Below are 24,404 nucleotides of genomic sequence, written 5' to 3' on the forward strand. Positions count from 1 at the left end.
CCGCCCCATGCAAAAACACTTTGCTGCAGTTACTCTGTAGGCTACTATAAATACAAAAGAGGTTTAATTATGTTTTAAAACACGGTTCCTTCGTATAGCTCTTGTGTACCCAGGTCAAGGCCGTCTTTCTGCTGAGGCTGGATCTGTTGTTCCGTTAACAACTTCACAAGTCAGAAAAAAATTTGGTTTGTGTACAGTGGGAACAGATTTACTACAATTTACAGCTAAATTTCCCAGACGTTCTCTTTTCACTGAGTACATTCAATGTTGGAGTGGTTGAGCATGCTTTTTTCCCAGGTGAAGGGTCCATGGTGGGGCTGATCCGGCTGCGATGCCAGCTTGTGCTTGCTGCAGGATGGGGCTGGGCACAGGTGCTGAGCACCGATACCCTGGCTGTCTTGGCTTTCCATAATCCCCTGCCCGGCACTCGGACTAGGTAGAAGGTGAAACTCTCTAAATTGAGTGTAAGGTAACAGCAAAGTCAGGGCAGGAAGGCGCAGGTTTAGGAGAGGGAGCCAGTACCTGGTATTGGAGGTGCAGGTAGAGACACAAGAGGAATGAATTTAACACTGCAGGTTGCAGAAGTAAATGAGGAAAACGTGCAGAAGGGAGGTCGGTGGTGAAACCTTAGCACAGCTCCAGGCACACATGTATTACAATAAACTTTACTTACAGCTTCCCTTTCTTTAATGTTAATTTGGATTTACTCAGAGCACAAGACAGTTGCTATTTACACAATAAATGACCAGCCAGATTTTTTGGTTTGCGTTGGTCAGTGTAGCAGACCTTGCCGTGGAGTGTTCAGGTCATTTGAAAGCAGAGTTACTTACTGTCTTTCGTACAACCATTATCACTTTCTGAACAATAATGAAATAATTATTATATCTCTCTGAATTGAAAAAAACCCAACCTACCCGAGCCAAACACCTTTACTCCCATTTTTTTTCAGTTATTGGTACCATGGAGATATTGCTATTGAATTTGAGAGATAGGATTAAGTGTTCAGGGAAGACGAATTTATACATGACCCTCACATTCCTTCAGAGCCCATTTCCCATTGTGTCTGGCTGAAGTAGATTGTACTTTCTCAGACCAGGCACCTAGAAATCAAGACTGCACACGTAGGAATTAAGTGACTGCACTAACTTTATTCAGACTCCCTGGCTGCTATTGAGTTTTCTGCAGGTAGTCTTCAAAAGATGAGGGAATGTGAAGAAGTTCTGCTTATGTTTTGGGGGAGTTCATTAGAAGTGTATTGAACAGCAGAGATGAGTGGGGAAGGTGCTTCTTTGAAGATGAGGTAGTGACTGGTAGCAATTGTGGATTAATAAGAGGCAGGAGCTGATATTTTGGTAATGAAAGATAAAATGTCCAGTAAGATAGGGAAGGCATGGCTGGTTTTGAGCTTTGAAAGTGACACAAGACAGACTTTACTTGTAAGTAATCTGAGAAAATGTAATTAAAGGGACTATTTGGATTCATATATATTGAATAAGGTTCTGTTGGCAAGTGTACTGCTTACATTTCTTAACTGAGGATTTTGTAATCCTAAGAGGTGATAGGGAAAAATACAAAACAATTTGCAAATTTTCATATGTATTTTTTTAATGCTGTGCAAGTGAACTCTGAAATGGACCTTTTTATAGGCAGAACTGCTAGCACTAGTAGTCCATTTTAGGCAGTTAAGATAATTTTTCAGTTTTGGAGTCATTAATTTTATTACAGAACTTAGAACAATAGTGATTTTTTTAATTTTATTTTTAGAACAATGACTTTTTTTAAAATTTTTGCAAGAGTCTGCTGCTGTGTGCCTGTGCCTTGACTCTTACAAGACACAGAAATTTTGTACAGTTCCATTTAATAGTAAGAATAGCTCTTTGAAATCCCTAATTCTCTTAAACTAGCTAAAATAAATTTCAAGAAGTTTCCTTTCTGTTTGATGCCACTGTTCAAACTTGTCATTATATTGTTTAATCTCTGTATTAGTAGCCTAAATACATGACAGATGACATGGATGCTTTAAGGGAAGTTGCATCCATGTCTGGTGGCACAGCGAGGCCCAGGTGAGAAGTCCTGGCTGAGTCATCTCAGCAAAAGGCAATTGGGGGAATTTTGCACTGAACACATCAGGATAGGTAGAAGTACATTGGAAGAATTCTTTTAATTACTCTATTTCAATTTTGGGGAAAAAAAAAAATCTTTCTGTCTTTAGTGGCTGTACATTAGAAGCTGTATCTTTTGATATAGCAGGAATTGGTGTTTCTATAGAGAGCAAAGAAACCTTACAGGTTTGGGAGTTTGCTCAAATCAGTTGTGTCTGAGAAGCATCTGCAATAATATCCGCCTGTGTTCTCGGAAACTTTATTGGTCTTCCAAATGTCCTTTTCCTTGTTTTACCTCATGATAGCACATCCAGGTGGAATTTGCCTTGCAGAAGAAAAACTGCTTTCCAAATAAAGAAATAATTGCTTGATGCAGAGATTTTCACAGCTAGTTACTTTTCTTAGTAAATCAGAATTTTAAGTCAAATCCCTCTGCAGGTGTCCAATTTTTCTCTCAGTTCATTTCAACGTAAATCAAAATCTGTGTTATTTTGAGAAGAAAAGAGAGCCTGATTACTGCAATATTAAAGATTTTTAAAAGGATACATCATACATCTGTTGATTATGGCAGTAGTGCTTTCGTTAGGGTTGTGATTCCTCCTCTAAGCACCTATTTACAGGCACGTGCATGTTTTTGATACAGATCTGTCTGCTGTCCGGGAAAAGCCAGACAGAGGCGTGTGGGAGCTGCTGTTTCTTAATTGCTTGGATAACTGACAGTGAGTCTGGTTCCAAAACTTGCTGTGTTTATAATTCTCGATACAAAAGGCACAAAAAGTAGATGTGATGGTGCCAGATAGCATCTGTTTTACATAGCTTTTGGTTTGCAGTTTCTGACGTGTTACATCCTAATATTAAAAGCTATGGTATAGGCAGGAGGCAGGTGAGTTGGCTGTTGCCTTTGTCCTGGCTGCGCTCGGGGTCGGGCAGGGGGATGCTCCTTCCCTTGGCAGAATAAACCTCTGGGCCACCAGGTGGGACAGAAAGAAAGAAAATGGGATGTGCAACAAGTGGAGAGGCTTAAGTGTGAGCTGACATTAGGAGGCGCTGGGAATGAGAGCAAAGATACTGTCAGGGCTGGGAAGTGGTGGAAAGAAGGCTTTCCACAAGGATTTAGCTCGAGTCTTGCATGGCAGGCTGTATCCCAGGAGGGCACTGAAAGTGGGTCTATCAAGAGCAAGTCCGAAGGACTGCTGCAAAGATGGAGTGGGGCAAGGGGAGTTTTATGTACAGACTTTAAACTAGTCAAGGGAAAAACTTGTGGGGCTGAAAGATGGTAGTGTAGGACCCAAGTGGTACTAGATTAACGATGCTTACATTGTATGATACAGATGTCTGCTAAAATGACACAGCATAAAGCCAGACATTTGTTAGCAGAGGCATATCTGCTAATAGGATGTTATTTTGGTCTCTTCTTACATGTGTTTATACTTATCGTATGTTTGCTTGAAAAGACCACACATGGAAAATTGCCAAAAACGTTGTATTAACAAAGTCACATTCACTTCTGATGACCTTTTATCATAGCTGAGATTCAAAATTGCATTTCACCAACAACTCTGATTTTAGACTTGCAGATAATAGCTGCAGTGCAAGATAAATACACTATGTAGTTTTCTACAATCACCAGTGTTCCTAACTTCAAAACAAGAAACCCATGGCAACCGTGATCTGGAAGATACTGTATGAAACAAGGTGGAATGCTTCTTTTTAATGTGAAACAACTCCAAATATTCTGTTTTTCCTATATATACACCTTTTTGCATGTAACTGTAGAATTGTCATGGAGATTTGAATATTTATTTTTAAACTTTATGCCATGGTACATATAGAACTTCAGCTGAAATCAGTAAATATAGAAAAGTAAACGCTGGCTTATGTCACATTTATCAATTATATGGATTATCCTTTATATTGGGTTTATAAGCAACTTTTACTATATGGAAAATATTTTATTTTGAGTTCTTGTTTACATTCATAATGCAGTTCCAGGCAGGTTCAAGATGCTGGTTAACCTTTGAAATGTATTACTTGCCTAGTGCTTAACAGAGATAGATGACGAAGAAGCGCATATTAAAGCCTCTCAAAACACAGGATCATCAATCTTCAAGTAGCTTGGCTTCACGCAGCGCGCTGCTATCCAGGATGCACAAGGCATATCTACAGCCCATGGAAACTTGATGCATCCAGCCTCCTGCTTTTGCAGATTCTCAGTGGAAATGTCAATTGGACATTACCAACTGCCTCTGCCTGCCTTTAATATCTCTTCAATAATTTAATATGTTGTCCGACTCTGTGTGCTAAACTCATAACCTGTCACTTATTATTTTACTGACCTGATGGCTCTGGCTCTAGAATCTAAGTCCGTGTTTGAAACCAAGCGTTCACACTTTATAATATTTTCTGTTTGGTCACATGGGTAATTAAAAGCATAAGCTTCTAATGAGTAACACAGGTGTAAGACTGGTTTTAGATCTTCTTACTGGTAGTCCTTGAATTACCCTGATCCAAGTTTGAAAATACAACATTCACAACTTTGACATTAAAATTACACATTTGGTGAATAAAGTATGTACTTTTTGGAAAGTCAAATTAAAAATAAAATCAATCGGTTAGCATAAGAGCCTCACGTAACGATGTCAGCCTTTTCTGGCATGCTATTAATAAAGGCCTGGGAAAAAATGTTTAAAGAGTACTTGGTACTTTATGAAATTATACAAGCTGCATTTTCTTACACTGTTTATAACTCTTGGCAAATGAACCTCAGTGAGCTGCCTTGTGTGTTCAGCCGAGACCCCAGTAACCTGCCCAGAGAGAGCTTGGAAGAAGTTTACCCAAACACTGCTGACCATAAGCTGATTTTGTGCTTTTTCTTGTGTACCTTTTTAAAAAATGCTGGCTGTGATAACTTCTGTAGCATTGCTTTTATAACTGTAGTAAAATTATGATATAAACCTGACTAAACTATAAATATCATTACAAAAACACATAAAGGGACAAAAACCAATTTGCAAACATTTCAGACAGCAACAAAAAAGATTTTTGTAGTTGTGGAAGCACACATTTCCACTGCACATGTGGTAACCCCAATCATCTGAAAATGGTAAAATGGCGTTATTAAAATGAGTTAACCTATTAAACCTAGATTTAAATGATTTTTTTTTTTTTTTTTTAAATCTCTAGGATGAAGATCGAACAGAGGAGGACAACAGCAGAGTTGAGCCAGTTGGACATGCAGACACTGGTTTGGAGAATGCTACCAGTTTTTCCCTGGAGTAAGTTACTGGCCGAACACATTGTTTTAACAATGAATCTTGAGACTGAACATGGACTAGCAAAAAACTCAGAGTAATATGCTCTTAAGAAAATGGGGCAGTCTTTTTTAGGTCATGTGTCATTTTGGTTTTAAACAATTTGCTTCATGGACCTTTTTAAAGCAGATTTTAAACAGTTTAAAAAGCCTGTGTTAAAGATGAGCATTGGAAACTTGACATTTATAAGTGCTGATGCTACAGTAGATTTTCTGCCTCAAAGAAAATGCTTATTTGATGGAACTCTGAAAACTTGACAGAATGAATAGGGTCAGGCCTAACACAAATTGATCAACAGGCAGGAATTTCAAAGGGGAAAATCTTAATTCCTGTCACCAGTTCACAGTCTACTGGGAAGATGTGCATGGGGGTCACATAAGTTATGTGGTCAGAAACCTCATACTTTGTGAATGGATGAAGACTGATGTTGTTTAGGAGTGGGAAGCTCTTCCTAATTGAAAAAAAATAAAAATCAGTTAAGGATATTTTATTTCATCATGAGATACAGCAAGCTTGACCTTTTGCATTTCATTGCAAAGAGCTGATCCATACCTCACTATGGAATTAATGATATCCTTAAATTAAACCCTTTAAATCGATTAAACTTAAATTTTAAATAAAAATAAATCTGCTCCTATTATTTCTGAATTAAATTATGAATTAGGTGCAGAGGGTTTAAATGTTAGATAAAGATCATGGTGACTTCTATTAGGCAATACATGCTGAGTTTTACTCTCTTCTATATACAAAATCTGTTACATTGGAAATTCCAAATGCTGTTTGCTAAATAGAGTTTGCAGAACTTCTGTCCAATGTAATGCTTCTTGGTGTTGCTTTTGAGTAACTTATTGACTTTTCATCTTATGCTACTTCATTCTTTCTGTTTTGATATCATACTACTTCGTGTATTTGCTTGAAGCAGTTGGCCCAAACTTCTGAGAAAATCAGGAAGCAGAATTGAAACAATCTCTCTTAGGAAGGGATAATTTCCTTTTGTGCTCTGTTCTACAGAGTATAACATTTGAATTTGGGATGGATTTTTTTGAAGGAAAAGGATAAGAAAAATGAGTGCCTAGACCTTAAATGTGTATTTTGGAAAAAAGGAAGGTTACTGACTCAAGCAGTAGAACAACTTAAACAGTGTAGGCTGGATATGAAAACTGACTTTTTTTTATTATTATTTAAGCTGTGTTTCCACTTATGACAGTTCCAGGTGAATCACACTGATTTTCACTTGTTCTCTTCCTCAGCCCTCAATTTTATTTTAAGCTAATAGGAAAGTTGGAAAAAAGTTGATCATAGGGAGCCATAAGCATACCAATAGCAAAAGATGTCTTTTAGAGTACCTTTTGGAGGTGAAAGGCGTTGGTTGATTCCTGTGCGCTGCTTTGCATACTACTTAATGACAGCTTAGCCTTTATGTACAGTGAGAATGAAATGAAGTTAGCCTGTACAGAAACTGGGACAGGGAACATTACTAAAAGTTGTAATGCTGGCAGTCTTAAAACATTGGTCCGTGTCTGAAGAATAATGTGGTTTTGGCTGACATGTCTCAGCTCTCCTGTTGTTGCAGTACTTTCTTGAGCTAAACAGCAGCAACAGGGATAGAGATCTTCCACTTGTGTTGTTTAAAAAACAAGTTAAAAAAAAATCAGACATGAATTGAGGCATAGAACAAATGTAAAGGCTACCTTAAAAATATATTTAAAAAATTGAATGTGGAGGAAATCTAAAATAAACTGCAACACGGGATTTTTGTTGACTTCCTAACAATATGTGGTCTGGTTATTCTCAAACTCCAGATTGAGCACTGCAGACTGATAGGCCGCCATCTGATCAAGAGCTTATTGAGGAAGTAGAAAATCTTTTACTGCTTTCATAGGGCATTGGTCTTGCTATTTGCTCCATTTCTAGAGTAAATTTGATTTGTATGCTTGTGAGAAACAAGCTTCTCAAAGATTTGTGTATATATATATGTAGTGCCAGGAAATGTGGAAAAAGTATGTAATACTAGAGAGAGGCATAAGCCACAAATTTAGATTGTGGCTTTCGTTCAGTTCTCTCACTTCCAGATTTACTGAGAGGTTTGGTCTTTGTGCATTATCTTCTCATTTGGGTATTTATAACTCTTTGTGGTTTATGGGCTATATTCCACCTTTCCAGATGTGGGCGTGTTTCAAATGCATCTGTAGATTTGGTCCAAATCTATTTCTAGAATTTTTGCATCTCTTTCTGAACCTGTACTTCCCTCTTTCACTTTTTCCCTCTCTACAGCAAAAAGTATAATCGAAAACTAGATATATAGTTGCTTCAGGAGAATGTCTGGTTGGTTTTGAATGTTAGAGTTAAACTTTACTTTGGAAATTTGTCTAGTAATGAGATACACATACAGCAATCTTCCAATAAATAAAATGGAATTATAATAAAACAAATTAGTGTGTTTTAAAACAGAATAATTTAACCAATTAAAAATTTAATAATTCTTATTTGATTAAGGGCTAGTTATGTGAAAGCTAATGTTAAGGCTTAGACTGGGCTTTCTCGAAGATAAAAAAATTAAAGCACACTAGTGCTATGATCAGCTTTAGGCTTCTGAGGAAAAATTGTATGTGGCATTTAAGGTATTTCTGCTCAATAGTCCAAACAGTTAACTTTAAATTTAACTTTAGAATAAGGAAGGAATAAAAGAATATGCATGTGATGATGATAGCTATTTTTATGTAGCAAACTAAGTTTACAAAAAATTTCTTTGATTTTTGTTTGGTTTATTAATTAAACTATTTTTGATGATTGATCTCCTTTCATGCCATCAGATTAATCTTCAGGTACGTAGCATTCAACAATGCTTTCATCACCATGACTTGATTTCTGGAATGGTTTTGTTTTTCTGTGTAAGTTTGTGTGGGGTTTTTTGGTTCCTTCACGGTACATGTTCATATTCCCTCATTCATCATTGTCTCACAGTGATATGGTAAAGCTCGTAGAAGTCTCCAATGACGGCGGGCCTTTGGGAATCCATGTAGTGCCTTTCAGTGCCCGAGGCGGAAGGTAACGTATTGTGTAGGATTTTAATTGAATTGTAACTTGCTGTGTTTTATCTTAGTTGTGTTAATTTTTGTACTGTGTGCCTTTGCCTTCTGTAGAATATTGTATGTTTTTCAAAAGGCAGTCTCACTGATTAAGAAAGGAAGAGATGCAAGTTTACTGACTCTGTACTTGGAATGGACTCCATAATGGAAAGGCTCTGCTTAAGAGGAGTTAGAACTCTGGGGTTTCAACAGAGGTTTTGTTCTAATCTCATGGGAAATTGCAGTATAAAGACATTTCCTTTTGGACTCTTAAAAATTATAATCTACTGCTTTAATTCAGGTAGATATTTATGCAACATTTCCTTGCTGACTGTTTAGAGGCGCAAGTTCCCAAATAACAGCAGGAGTGTAAACCAGAGGCGTTCTACGCCTGTGCTTGGTAAGAGTGGAGCAGAAAACAATCACCATGCTTTTGATATTTAGCATTGTCCCATCTGTTGCAGTTAAAATGAAGTAGCAAAACCAGTTGAAACATTCTGGTTTTGGGGAAGGTGAACCTGTTTTATTATATGATAGGCTGGAACTCCTGAAGTTGGATTGTTTACAAAAAAAAGTGTAAAGAAAGTCCTTTACATGAAAAAATATAATGTAGGGGATTATATTTGTAAACAGAATACATATGTCTAATGCTTACTTTGCTAAAGTAGAGTTTTAGCATTTAGGGTCATTAACATTATCTCAGAAAAATAGCTTAAGTTTTGTAGCAATTAGAGGTGGATTTGAAGCTTTTAAGTATGTTGAAAAATGATAGTTTTTCAGGAATATATGCAAATTTTATTTTGGTGATGCATATTCTAAGAATACACTGTATTTTCCCTCTTTAAGGAAAAGGGGAACAGATACATATTTTAAAAAGTAATCTTTGATTACACCTGAAGGGGTGTTATGTTCTCACATGTCTGTCGACCCAACAGCAATTTCAGTTTAGTAATTAAGAGCAAAACTAACTTGCTATGCATATATATCTCAAATATTGATACCCTCTTTTCAGAAATGATAAATGTATTTTTCTGTCTATACCAAATACCTTCACAGAATTTTAAACACAGTATAAGAGCTTTATTTGCAGTTGTTACTTTAAACCCAATGCTTTCATAGCCATACTGACAAGTATTATGAGAAAATGTAATTTTTTTAAATTTAAGGCTACTTTTTCTGAGGACTGTAAGTATTAAGAACAAACTTCCATAAAGTGGTAAATTCTTCTTTTCACAATCTGAAATTTAGTAAATTCAGTGTAGGGAAAGAAGGGGCATGAGTGAATGATGCTTCAAACATAAGCTTAGAAGTAAATCCCATAAAGTGGGAAATGGTTGAAATGTTCACACAGTTAACTGGGATTTAGACAGTGTGAAGGCCAAGAAAAAGGCCGGTTTAATAATGTTGGCTGCCTACTAAGTACTTGTTTAATAAAATTGATGTTAGGAATGTGTATTTTGACATTTTGAATAATAATTTAAACTCAAGTAAAATTCAATTCCAGGATGTTAATGTGGTTGTCAAATCTGAGACGAAGCTTAAACTGTTTATACATAATGAGAGCATGTAAAATGAAAAAGCCGTAAACACAGAAATAAAATATCTCACTATTTTAAGGATGCTAGCTATGTCAAGAGCTACAAAGGAGTATTAACTCTTTTTTGTCCTCAGTTTGGGATTATATGATAAAGTTTTATAACAGGAAAGCCAATTTTAAATATAGATGTTTAGAATCAGGACATACTTGAAAATCAAATTCTGTTACAAGGGAAAAAACTATTGTATTACAATTTATCTGCTTTTTCTTTGTAATACTAGAACTTCCCTCACTGAAAAATGGATGGTATGCTCAATTGCTCTCTGAGTTTTTTTCAAACCTCCCCCAAATAATCTGCTGGAGAGGGGAGATATTTGGGTCCATGTCTTGAAAGTGTGGAGGAGCAGAATTGGAGAGGACCTCTGAGATTTCCAAAACATTTCTCCCATGCTGTCTACATTGTGGTGGAAGAAAAGTAGAGTTCATTGCTTGATGTTGATTATAAGCACTTGTGTTGTACTGCTGCTTTACTGTCAGCTGTGCCCACACCTCTACATGCTTTCAGTGAGAACAAAGACATTTTCTCCAGCAGCCTGTAGCCCGCGGTATGGGCAGGGAAAGGAATGCACCCAACTTCAGTTTTGGAGCGCTTCATGGGGGGTTTTGTGTTGTTGTTCCCCCCCCGCCCCCCCTCGTCCCCCAGCTTTTTTGAGCAGATAACATACACTTGGTTTTCCTTTTGCTAGATTCAGCGGGAGAGCAGGTGCTTGGCAGGGATCCTCTTCTGCCTACTTGTTTCTCACTCTAGCACATGGCTGCTCTTTGTTCCTCCTCTGGCTGCAGAGCATAACGCTCTGTGCTACAGTGAACTAACTTACTTGAGCAGGGGATCTGCTCAGTAGAAACCTAAATATACAAAATGAAAAACAGGACTCAGTAAAGACATTGAGGGATGTCCAAAAAGCCTGATGTATCATATAACTTAGTCCATTGGTCCAGCGTTGTTTTATATTTGCTTGGTGTTCAATTCCAGTTATGCTGTGTTTTCAATTATTTTTCTTCCAGTTCCTTTCTCTTGCTTTTGAAAATGTTACTTAATAGACAATGTTTATTAAATCAATAATTTTAAGAAGTGAAAAAGTGTAAAAACATACTAATGCAATTCTCCCTTTTTTCCCCTATGCAATAAGCAGGGGCAATCTCCCACCAAAGAATCCACCCTCCCCCAAAGCAAACACCCCAAACCTCTAAAAATTATATGCTAGATCTATGTCCTTTATTTGTGTTGAGGAAATATTTGACTTTTTCATGGTCTTTTGAGGATTTGGGTTTGGAGTAAGAACCTGTCTTCAGTATTGGCTTTTGATCTTGAACAAAATCTGTAAAGATCTCTGCCTCATCTATATAGATGCTACTAATTATTTCTATTTCTAGTAAAACGGAGACTTTTTTTTCAAATGGGAAGAAAAAAATCTCTCCGTAATTCTCTGGGAAAAGTAGTATTGATTTGTACAGACATGGTCAAACTTTCTTCTATGGGTATGTTTGCTTATTATCCTTCTGTTTTTACCTCTGGAAGTTTATCAGTCCTTTATTGGCCTTTTTGATCATATGATTTGGATAACAGTTTGTTCACCTTACCAAAATCGGGGAGGGGTATACATATTCATCACCTTATGGTTGTGAAGTTTTTCAAGATAAAAGTTTTGTTTGCAAAACCCGCTTGGACATTTTTGCAATGGCATAGATGCAGTGCTAAGCAGAATAGGAAGCATGAAAATGAAAGCAGAAAGAAGGACAGAATAGAAAGTGAATGGGTTAGTGTTTAGATAAGAGTAGAGCAAAGAGGAAATGAATGAGAGGAAAGCATAAAAGGAAAGAAAATTCTAAATCTGTGCAAAATTGCCTTTAGCACCAATCCTTCCTTCTTACTAGGTGCTCAGAAAGCAGAGCAAGCACTCAGTCCCTGAAGAATAGCATTTGAGAAATCCTGGCTGATGGGGGATGTTATGTTGATGCATAAATGGGGTTGTATCAAGCTCTCCTCTGCAAGCTTAATAGTAATTATAGCATAACTTACTGTTATATGATCTCTTCTACTTTTAAGAGTCTTTGAAATCTTCTTAAGCTCTATACCTTAGCTGCTCTTCTGAAATCCTGCCATGTCTGTCTTTGGAAGCAGGTTCAACTGACACAAAGAATATATGAGATAACACCAGAAATCTCTGTGAATAATGATATGGAAGTTATAGTCCCAAGACTACTGTGAAGTCTACTTACTAAAACAGAACAGAAAAGGATTTGGATATTCATCTGAAAACCCCATTTGATGCAGAGCAGTATGTAGGGCTCTGCCAGCTGTTCTTCCTATTGAAGCATGCCACAAAATCCATAGAGCTAAAACCTGGCAGCTAAAAATATTTAATCTGTGTTTCTATGTTATATATCCTAAATGTCTTAAAAATATTAAGGAAGTCTCAGAAGAATTGGAAAAATAAGAGACTGAATTTCATTGCTTTTTGTCAGTTTAAATGACAAATTGAACAGATTTTACTAAAAAAATGAAAAACCTCAAATGAAGGTAGGCATTGATGTATACCGTACTAGAAAATTGTTTATATGTTTTTCTGTTCTGTAGTTCTTTTATTTTTTTTACTTTTAGTGGAAGTGCCCTTCATTTTCTAGAGTTTAAAAATCACCTCATATTTCACTGTAAAAGTTTTAGTCTTTTACTCAAGATACAAAGAAAACTAAAGTATTATCTAATGGCCATTGCCTATACTGAGAGTCCTTAATACCGCCTTCAAGCTGCCTCTCTAATGATCATATTCTGTTTGATCATCTAGGAGGTGGTGTTATCTGCATCTCCATTTATTCCTCTCCCGCATTTCTGACCTTTTAAGCCTCAAAGGTAGCCATGGTTTTCAAAAACATATGCATTGGGAGAAGATTCCCTGTGGTGCAAATGTACCATTCCCTCACTCTTTTAGCTGCATTCAAGCCTTTCTTTTTCTGATCTCAGCCATTAAGAAGTTATATAAACTTAATTTGAAGTATTATTTAAGCTAAAAAGCTGAGGAGTAGTTACCAAAGATTGGAAATTGGTTCCGGACTTCAGGCGTGAAAGCTGATAAAGTTATTTTAATGCCTCTGCAGGAGCGCCGTGACGTCAATGTTGTGCAAAGGAGTTTATGTCCAATTTAGCATTGATCGGCCATGATAATTTAACTTGAACAAGTAAGCTAATTTGCCTACTCTGACCTCCAAATCTCAGGAAATTTATACCGTGTTTATGTTCCTGTAGAACTTCTCGGAGATCTTTCATTGCATGAAACTGCTACACATTGGCTTTTCAAACAATCGTTATTTTTGCCCCTTAATCTAGTTTTTGCCTTTTCATGTTAGTGACTTTACATAAACATCTAAATTGGTTATTTTCTGTTCTGATTTGATTATATTACAGTTAGCTTACAGGTAATAGGTAAATAACTTCAGTGTGTACGTACAATGGGCGGTGATGGCCGAATCATATTCTAGATGCTCAATGTAATATTTTTATTACTGTCATAGTATTTACTGTCAGTTTTTATTAAGACAAATTATCATCATTTCCATACAGCTGGATGGCATGTGGGGAGTTCACAATTTCAAAGAACTACCCAGACTAACTCAGGCAATTTAGATGTCAATAAAACATTTGCTGCTTATTTCTACTTTTATCATTGGTTGTAATTTATACTGAGAACTGAAATGTTAACACATGTAGCTGAGTTTATTTTAATTGTATAATTAGAGTAATGAACCTTGTGGAAATACAGTGGTGCAAATGCTAATATAATCTAAGCTGTTTACATTCCCAGTTAGGTATTTAAAACAAATACAAAGACTGTGCTTTGATACTATTTCCCTTCTGTCCCCATGTCAGCTAACGTTAGTGTGAAACAGTGCAGGTACCAAATTTCCATTTATAATTATTGTTTCAACAGGGTTGTAGACTTGCAGAGTGTTTTGCAGGGGTTCACACAATATTTAATCTCATTCTTAAAGTTACAGTTTAAAACTTTTATAATGGAAGAATTTATGTTAGAAAATGTGTTGGCTTACTTTAACTGGACAAGATTAACCAAATTCAAATGCACCCATATATTGGTATGCTACATGGTTGCATTTAAAAAAATATATATACTGACTTTTGTATTTTATACTAGATTACTTTACAGGCTTTCAAAATCTATGTTTTCCTAATGTGGGAAACGTAATATTGAAACTGTAGTAGAGCTACATCTGTACTTATCAGGATTAATCGTGGTGGCATACGGCAGGGAAAAAAAAAATCCAATTAGTTTTTAGGTTATTGCATATTTGCAATATCAGGTCTACTCTGTTTATCTCCAGTTACTGCAACAACAAACATTGAATTCCCATAATGCCTTTTTTAGAGTCATATTCTTACATCTAACCATATTATGCTGAAGAAATACTGTAGAAAATTGATAGGCTTTTGTTACTAAAATTTTCAGTAACATACATTTTCTGCAAGTTCTAGGAGAGTTTACTCTGCTATGCAGAACTGTATTCAGGAAATTGTTTCTGGAACTGTGTCTAAAAGGATCTTTTGCCCCATGTATTTATATAAAAAAATTAAATAAATTAAAAGGCACTGTGAGGATCCTGGTTTCAAATTCAACTCAGGCTGTTCATCCAGCATTGAATCTGTTCTCAGTGACTTTAGCTTTATATGCCTTGGTTAACCTAGCTCTAACATTTGTTAAAAAGCAAAATCCTCATGAGCACCATATGTTATGTCTGAGATGAGCAGTCTTGCATTAGTAGAACTTATAGCCTTTGTTTAATGAGATTATTTGCAATTTTGACTGGTAGTTTATTTATGCGTTACATTATTTTACCGTTGGCTAGGGTTAGTAATATTTTTACTAGATTTGAGAGCTTAGGTAAAGTAAATTTAAGAAATGACAAACCGTGCATAAAGATGCATCTTGCATTAATAATTTAATATAACTTCACAATGCGAAACAGTAGAAAGCAGTGTCAAGAAAAACGCTATGCAAAAACCATTGATAGACCAATTACTTTGTAATCATAAGTACATGAAGACATTGGGATGAAATAATAATACTATTTTATATAGTGTATTATCATAGTATTAACTTGGAGTGTTGTACTTTGTGTAGAATATGTTTTGATATTTAGCATATTGATATTTCGATATTTTTAATATATAACCATATAAACAAAACACCTGTTGCAGTTATTGTGTATGGTCATGTGCAAGCATTGCACGCACATCCAAATTCTGAATTGTCTTTGGGCATTACAGAGGAGCACACCTGCATGAAAGTGTGGTTCAGCATGAAATGAAAGAAAAGAGAGAGTAGACACAATTCTTTCCTCTCTCAAATGTAGCATTCCCAATTTTGTATTCGCTTGCTTATCTCTTCCCCATTTAGAGATATCCTCTTCAATAACTTCACTTTGGGGCTCAAAGACATTGTCTCCCCAGAGAAATTCAACAATTCACAAGTGAAAAAGTCACAAACATGTTTTCTGACCATCAGTTTTACATGTATCAAAGCTATAATTTTGATAAAAATAATGTAATGAAGGCATACAAGTCTTTTTCCATTTTATCATTAACATTCATAACTGTTATTTTAGTGCTTTCTTGCAGCTAACAATCTATAAAATTCTATTTTTTTGTAATTATTTATCAGTTTTAAAAATCTGAGACTGTGTTCAAAGCTTATTTTAGCCAACGGAAGGAAAAAGGGATTGAATCAATATATTTTAAATTTGTTTTGTTTTACTTCCTGTAACAAAATACCTTCATAATTATCAGCAAATTTTAGTACAATAAATGGAGGACAACATGGTCATTAAATTGGAGTGTGACTTGTGGACTTTCAGAAACTTTTTTCATGCAAACTATTAGAGGGTTGTGGGAAAGGTAAACAGAAAACCACCCAAAATATCTAGATAATACAAGGTGTTTCACTACCTTGGTGATCAGGAAAAAAAACATGGAAGAATTGTTCTTGCTTTGGGAAATTTGGGAAAATTGGTTTTTATTTTCCTTTTTAATAGGAGATGCTGGTTTGTTGGAAGGAATCTGCAAAAGGCAGAACTTTCCAAACCCAAAATATATCAACTTGAGATGGGGAGGGATAGGACTAGATACACACTAGTATTAGTTGTGTTTTTCAAGATTTTTTTTTTTTTTTCTGAAATGCATGGATTCTAGAGAAATGATATTTTAGCTTTATGGAATCTTTCTGGTCCCTGTGCTCACCAGTGTTACTGCAAAGAGACATATTGCTAATTGCAGCAGCTGAGCTAAAGTCAAGCCCAATCACAGTTAGCATCAGTGACTGCACCCAAGTGGTCCATCAGGAACCAAATGAGGGTGGAGAAGATATGCCTCTGATGGGACCCCCCAAACAGGTCAAAGGTGCAATATGTTAGGTGTTCACAAAATACTCCGTATCAGTTGGAAACAGAATAGTATCACTTAAATGTTAATGTCTGACTCAAACTTCATTTGATGATTTGTGTTGTCAAAATGCTTTTTGTTGTTTTTCTTCTCACAGTCTGTTTACATGTACAGATTCTTTCAACTTCGTATCTTAATGTCTCTAGGTGGTTCCAAAAAGGAAATATTACTAGGATCATTTCTCTTACTCCTTCATCTGCCTTGTAGGAGAAAACGTATGACTGTTCTGTAAAATAAATGTCTTATTTGCATATGTTGATGATAAATTGGTAAATGAAGAATTTAAAGTGGAAGAAATAAGTTAAAGTTAATTTTGCTTTTCTGACCCATTTGATGAAGTGCTCAAGCACATATATAACTTTTGAGCGCATGAGGAGTCCTTTTAAGCATCATTGACTGCTCATTTACTTTGAGGTATGTGTGAACTGAAGTGCTACGATCACTGAAAGTTTTGTGCTAAAAGACATATGTGGTCTTGCAATTCCTGCCACGCAACCAAGTATTTTTCACGCCATGCCTTGAAATGACTTCTGAAAAAGTAACACTGTTGACTTGGATGATGTGAATTTGACCCACTGATACATTCTGTGGGATTTCAATGTAAAACTGATCTTCTTTAAAAAAATCAAATGCAGTGTCGATGCAAGAATAATCCTCAAGATTGAATCCTTCTTCGAACCTAGAGTTCAGCTATAGAAACAGCACTGACTTTTCACACTATCCTACCGGTACCTCAGAAATCCACTCTTCAGGATCCGTTTCATAATTTCAGGTTGAATATTTGTTTACCTTTTCTCTCTAAGAACGTCCTTAAGATGACACTGTGGGTAAGCACTAGACAGAGTTGACAACTCATTGCACAGAGGCTATCAAATGCTAATTGTCTTCAGCCATTACTGAACCAATTAATTTAAGATAATATGGTGAATTAAAAATGGCATTTAAGTTTTTAATTTCCTCTTTTCTGTTTAGTAAAACAAGTTAGGGTTTAAAAATAAAAACATTTGGTTCGCGTGAAGTTCCCGAATCCTCTATCCATCCCTTCGTTATAGGCTGCTTATTATGTGAGATGACCCCACATTTCACTTGCACAAAAGCAGTAGTGATGGCTGTGGTAGTCTCTGCTAATTCAGAAATTCAAATTTTAAGTTGAACCTTTTCAACTTCAGTTAACTAGCAGAAAAGATGCTGGCTCTCAGATGTGTGGTGCTTCCTGGAGCTTTTACTGCTCAGAAGTCTAGGCCCTTTGCAAGAATGGACATGCTGTCATCACACTGCCTGTTCATTCTTACTTTTAAATGACATGCTTGATTCACCTAGGCTTTTTTTTTCGTGGGTAAGAGATAATAACTCAGGTAATGCTTATAAATTATTTGAAACTATGGTATTCTACTTCAAGGTAAAGATGGTTTAAATTTTAGTTTCTATAGTGTTTATGATAAAATATTAAATCAATAGGATTTTCTGTGCTGCAAATTGTTCAAACAGTAGTCATTTGTAATCTTAATGTTCCAGAACCCTGGGGCTGCTGGTAAAGCGATTGGAGAAGGGTGGAAAAGCTGAACAAGAAAACCTTTTTCGTGAGAATGATTGTATTGTCAGGATTAATGATGGAGACCTTCGGAATAGGAGATTTGAACAGTAAGTGTACTTACTGCACATTACATTGCATTATTTGATCTTTAACACTGCACCTTGCAGTAATTTGAGTAATTTGAGTACACTAAGGGACATTAATGGCTTTTAATTAGCCAAGCTACAAAAAATTCAGGATAATTATTGTAATTAAAGTATATGCACTTCTCATTGATTATTTTTGCACCTTAAAGATTCTTTCTTCTTGCATTAGTAAACTGTTTATCCTGAAATTCCCATATGACTTTTGCTCTTATGCTTGCAATGCATCATGTTCAATATGAATGGACAGCATGGAGACTTTTAACATTTAAAAAATATTTGTGGTTTTGTATGTGTGAGAACTAAAGGTACTATATGCAGAAACTTCCTGGAGAAGTTTGAGAGATTGTAAATACTTGCTCAGTGGACACCTGGACTTGGTAGAATCTTGAAATAATGAATAAGAAAGACTTAAAAGTGAAATCAGGTTGTAGTTCACACACAGATAATTGAAAGAGAAAGCAGAAAAGAAGTATGCAGAAAATGAGTGATTTTAAAGATGATGATATTAATCTGAAAACCCTAACATGTTGAGGGTGTCGTGGTTTAACCCCAGCCAGCAACTAAGCACCACGCAGCCGCTCACTCACTCCCCCCCCCGACCCAGTGGGATGGGGGAGCAAATCGGGAAAAGAAGTAAAACTCCTGGGTTGAGATAAGAACGGTTTAATAGAACAGAAAAGAAGAAACTAATAATGATAATGATAACACTAACAAAATGACAACAGTAGTAATAAAAGGATTGAAATGTACAAATGATGTGCAGGGCAATTGCTCACCACCCGCTGACCGACACCCCACCAGTCCCCGAGCGGCGATTCCCTGCCCCCCCCTTCCCAGTTCCTAAACTAGATGGGACGTCCCATGGTATGGAATACACCGTTGGCCAGTTTGGGTCAGGTGCCCTGGCTGGGCATGAGAAGCTGAAAAATCCTTGACTATAGTCTAAACACTACTGAGCAACAACTGAAAACATCAGTGTTATCAACATTCTTCACATACTGAACTCAAAACATAGCACTGTACCAGCTACTAGGAAGACAGTTAACTCTATCCCAGCTGAAACCAGGACAAGGGCCAGAGGAATATCATTTATTCTGATTGTCCTATACTAATATACATTTGAAATGTGTTTTTTATTTCTTTGACTCTAACCTGGATTGGAACACAACCCTGTACCATATAGTTGAAAGCAGCTTGTCTCTGCTTGTTCTGTGTTTCTGAATCACAATTTAAGTCTGTGAAGAGACTTGTTGACTTTGTGTACTTTGGATTGTGACCTAGAGCCCAATGTCTGTCTGTGCAGGATTAAGCATTTTTTCTTGTTTGTTAATGTTGTATTCTGAAAGACTAGTAACTTACAGAAAGTAAATTGTAAACTAGACTTTTTGCAAGACCGCATATACTCTCAGCAAATTATGGAAATACATAGTCTTTGTATAAAGTGTAATTTTCATTCTAATAATACTGTTGTCACTGTGATTACTGTTATCACAATTGTTGCAGTTATCAAGGTTCAAAATGAAAGGACACTGCAGTCCTGCCATAGAACTGTCTGCATTTCAAGACTGTGGTTAAAATTTTTCCTTTTCTGAATCCAGTATTTGGTACATTAGTTGTTAAGCATATTTAACCATTGTGTTGCCCTAAGGCAATAAACCTTAGCAAAAAGCAGACCAAGTAGACTAGTGAACAGATTCAAGTTTTATGGTTTATGCTCGAATGCAATGTGTCTGTCAGCTCATGTTGCTTAATTAACATTAGTAATTATGCTTATAATGTCTTGTAGTCTGCCAGTCCTAATTTGCTAATTTTCTGTTCATTTTGAAACCTAGAGCACAGCATATGTTTCGCCAAGCCATGCGTACGCCGTTCATTTGGTTCCATGTGGTCCCTGCGGCAAATAAAGAGCAGTATGAACAGTTGTCCCAAAGCGAGAAGAACACGTACTACTCCAGCCGGTTCAGCCCCGATTCCCAGTATGCTGACAGCAAAACTATTAACAATTCTGGACTTCACACGTTACAAAGAATGTCTCGAGCGGGTAACCAGTCCGATCAGACAGACTCCTACTCGCAGCTACCTCATAGTGTGAATTCATCAGGGAAACCACCCTCGGGCCTGGTACCATCACCTCAGAAAGTTCTCACCTCCACTGCAAACAGTGGGTATAACACCAAAAAGATAGGGAAGAGGCTCAGTATACAGCTGAGAAAAGGTAAGGCACTAGTGCGCTCCTCATACAGCATGAGGTAGGCGTGCGTAGTATATGTACGTATGTCCAGTGCCACTGTATTGGGCAGGACAGCTTGCAGTAGCATGGGGGATGTGATGGGTTGATTTTTGAAGCCAAGGGGCTGAGTTGTCCCTGACAGCACACCGAGGAGTCCAGCCGTGCACTCAGTGTGTGCAGTGTGTTTGCAAAAGGCCGTTTTGAAGAGTGCTTTATTTAACATTGTTTTCTGTCTCTCAACTAATAGAGTTGTAAGAGAGCAGTATGTGCTACAAGTTCTGTTGGCCAAGACCCAGGGAGTGGTGAACTATTTAATGTAAATACGTAAGCTAAAACGGCCCATATTCTGTACTTTACAGTTACCATGACTTTTCAAATTGAGTAACTGTTGTTTTGCCATTAGATTTTAAGAGTGTGTTGGATAAGTTGGTAAATTGGACTTTCTAATTTCCAGCTCAAGCTTTTCTTTATTCCACTGGGACGTGAAAGTCTTTGTTTCAGGGACTGAGATGTAGTGGGATATTTCCTATCTTGGCCCTTATGCTAATGTAATTTGAATGGGGGTGAGAGACTATTTAAGGGCAGAGGAGAAAGCAGTGCATGCTTATCTCAACATCTGTGTTATATATGTGCATGTAGATGCATTGGTACATCTGTGGAATTTTTATGATGTGTTAAATGTCCTAAATGAGAAAATTTGGTATTTTTGCATAATTATCATCTAGGTGCTTTTAAGATAGTTTGAGGTATAATAAAATGACACTTAGATGCAAATATTTCTTAGCTCTTGGGAAATGATTTTTTTAAAGGATTATACATGCTGTAAGCTTTATGGTATTAAAATGAGCATGTTTAAGGTTAGGTATAATTTGACCTCTAGCAGCAAGAATAGGGTTTACATTACACAGCAAAAAGTTTACCCATGTGACAGTATTCTCTGTGAAATCAAAGTATGTTCCCATTAGGATATTGTATGTGCTTAGTGTTAATAATTTTTATTAATTAATCTTTTTATCAAAAGGTATCAAAGAGAATGCTTTGAATGGTAGAGATTTTACAGTTTCACAGGTACCAGGCTACTTGTCACATTATCATTACGCTTTCCTTTCTATGAACTTCACATGAACCACCAGATTGCTTCTTTCTGGTTGCTGAATTTTAAGCTCTACAAACTTGGATGACATAAGGTTGAGTTGACAGTTTGCTTCTGTTGTTGATGCTCCTTCAAGAAATTCTTTAGGCCATCAGCTCAGATGAGCCTGCTTGGAAAAACTGATTGTTATTGGCTGAGTAAGGAATCACTGTGCTTACAAATACGTTCTGTCACTACAGTGATTTTTACCTATTTTTTTGTGTCTGTGGAAGCCTGTAGAAATATCACTCGGACATTACATAAAATAATTCTTAGCCAGGAGTGGAAATACTCATTTCATATAATGTAAAGCACCAACAAATGAATATAGAATATGGGAACACAGTATTTTTGCATGAAACAAATGTGGCATTATAGCTGCTTTTAAGATATGAGAATATAATTTTAATGTTTTATGGATTCTTTGACTGTGATGTGAGGTTACATTTTGGTCATCTTGCACTGGATAATGTTTCATAAATACTCTCCCTACTTCTATAATGTAATTTAGCGTTGCTGGTACCAGTACATTGGATGGTTTTGGAGTGAAGGAGATGCATGCTACCTGTTGATCGAAAGTGATCTATAAGATACTTTAACATCTAGTTCATACCAGAGAAATTTGATGGCTCTTATGCTAGTAAAAGCTTTGCAATCCATATCTAGAATATATTTCAGAAGTTTAGAGAAGATATTTGTTCCTGACAGTTTGCTTATATGAGAATACCTCTTACGAAAAAATGACACCTAGCTCAGATTATAGACAGAGAGACAGAAACTATTTACTGTACTGTATTTTATGCATGGTGATATTTAAAAAAAAAATTGTGCATAAGGAAGTATACCTTTTTATTGTTGCTGTCTTTCATTTCTTAATATCCACTGTAGAAAGAGGCAATCCTCCCATTTTGGCTTTCATTTAATCACTCTGAGAACATACATGTGGAGCAACAAATGAAGCAAAACACTTAAGGATGCCCCCAAGTAGTTTGTTATAAATACGAGTGCAATAGGGATGTTGATTGTCTTTGATTATTTCTAATGAAGGATGTTGTAATAATACAGGCTTTATAGATATTTAACAAATGTGCTTTCTTTGTAGCTAACAGACAGCAGTTATTTCACCAATTACCATCATTAGATTAAAAACTCCTTGTGGGGTGCATTAAGGCATACAAGCATGTAAGGCTTCATCTTGAAATTCACTTTCGATTTAACCTGTGCATTCTGGTTAATGATGGAGTATATGAGAATTGACTCTTTTTCAATACAGACAGACCTTCTTTATTACTGCTGTGTTTCTATATATTGCATGAGCTTTATTATATAAAATGACGTGATGAGATAGCCCTACAGTACGTGCTTCTGTAATTATGATTTCTTAATATTTATTGCTGTTTTGGCATTTTAAAATAACCTGAACTTTCATAAAATTTAGCTGTTTAATAAAGTCAGAAGAGAAGGTCAGTCATATGTTTCAGTCAATGCAGAATGTTTGTTGGCTTTGCTAAATGAAAATGGATATCTGTTTATCTTTCCTTAAAGGTCAGGGCCTGAACTTTTAGCATATAGATGTAGGGGTTATTGCTGATATTCTAATGCTATTAAGGCTGTATAACAGTCTAGCTTAATAGCTCATACAAATTAAGGTAGTGCAAGACATAACAGTGAGCCTGTGTTTATATATATTTTGGTGTAAGCTAATACACAGTAAGTATAAATAAATAAAAATAGTTCTTCACAGCTAATATATGGAGAAAATAAGACCACTGATATAACGCCCAGAGTGTTAGGACAAATTTTGACCTCATATACACCAGGACTATTCCAGAGTGTTTTTTCTTTGACTGCAAGGGTTTGAGACAATCCAATTGAGAGAAATTTAGTCCAGCACTTATAAATGATAAATAACCGATTATACAACAAGTGATTCTAAGGCTTAGTCTTTGAGCACTGAGTAACTCACAGCATTTAGCCTGATAGTCACTAAAGCATTCAAAAGACTGCTTTTCAATTGGACATTTTATTACTCAGATTTCATATATACTGGTTTTGATACCACTGTACTAAGACAAGCCTGAAGTACTCAGTCTTTAAATCAGCTTCATTTTATTTGATTGCCTTTAAGTATAATCCTTATTGCATCAGATCATTTCTATCTATAACTACATATTTGTCTAGCTAAATGAGATATATAATTCTTGAGGTAGAATGTCAAAACTGAACTCTTGTTTCTTAAGTTGATCCTAGTTCCACCAAATATTTTGCCTGAAGTATTCAGTGCATCAGGACTTCAGTCCACATCTCCCTACTTCCAGAGAGCAATTTAACTGCCGGCCATGGGAGTTGTGAACATCTATTCCTTTTTGGCCCAAAGAATATTTCTCACTTGCAAAATAGTATCGCTTCAAGAGAAAGAAACGAGTGACACAACTGCAGGATACCTTACAGGAGGAAAGTTGTAGGAATCACCAAGTCCATCACAGAAAGGGTGTAGCAGCTGTGTCTTAGCAGATGGCGAGTCCCAAGAGGGAGGAGGCACCTTTGAGCAGTGCAACAGAGAAAAACGGCTAAATTGTAGATGTGAGGAGGATTATGAGACTTGTTGCTCTTCAGGGTTTCTTGTTGGTTTCCTGTTTGGCTTGCTGGCCCTTCTGTTGTTAATAATGCTCCATTTTACATACAGAGCCAAGCTTAAACGCTGCAAGTCCCACCAGGTGACTGGGCATTCAGTGTTATGGGCCGGTGACAATCAGCCCTGCTGCACCCAAGTTTCTTTCTGCAAAATGTCATTAGAGACACAAATAAGATGCCATGGACAGTTTGGGAGTATGCT

The 24,404-nt window shown here is 36.4% G+C and overlaps 1 protein-coding gene across 13 annotated transcripts in view; it reads left to right on the forward strand.

Annotated features, from left to right (window-relative positions):
• PARD3 (par-3 family cell polarity regulator) overlaps positions 1 to 24,404 on the forward strand; it is a 462,776-nt gene that overhangs the window by 230,828 nt on the left and 207,544 nt on the right. For all 13 annotated transcript variants that reach the window (XR_012652929.1, XM_075046174.1, XM_075046081.1 and 10 more), the window contains 4 exons: positions 5,286 to 5,377; positions 8,378 to 8,461; positions 18,042 to 18,167; positions 20,039 to 20,421. Coding sequence is in view for 12 of the 13 variants with exons in the window: in XM_075046174.1 (XP_074902275.1) it covers positions 5,286 to 5,377; positions 8,378 to 8,461; positions 18,042 to 18,167; positions 20,039 to 20,421 (685 nt within the window). In the remaining variant the exon portion in view is untranslated. The remainder of the gene's footprint in view (positions 1 to 5,285; positions 5,378 to 8,377; positions 8,462 to 18,041; positions 18,168 to 20,038; positions 20,422 to 24,404) is intronic.

The sequence above is a fragment of the Buteo buteo genome, chromosome 2, assembly GCF_964188355.1.
Source record: "Buteo buteo chromosome 2, bButBut1.hap1.1, whole genome shotgun sequence".
NCBI classification, from domain to species: domain Eukaryota; kingdom Metazoa; phylum Chordata; class Aves; order Accipitriformes; family Accipitridae; genus Buteo; species Buteo buteo.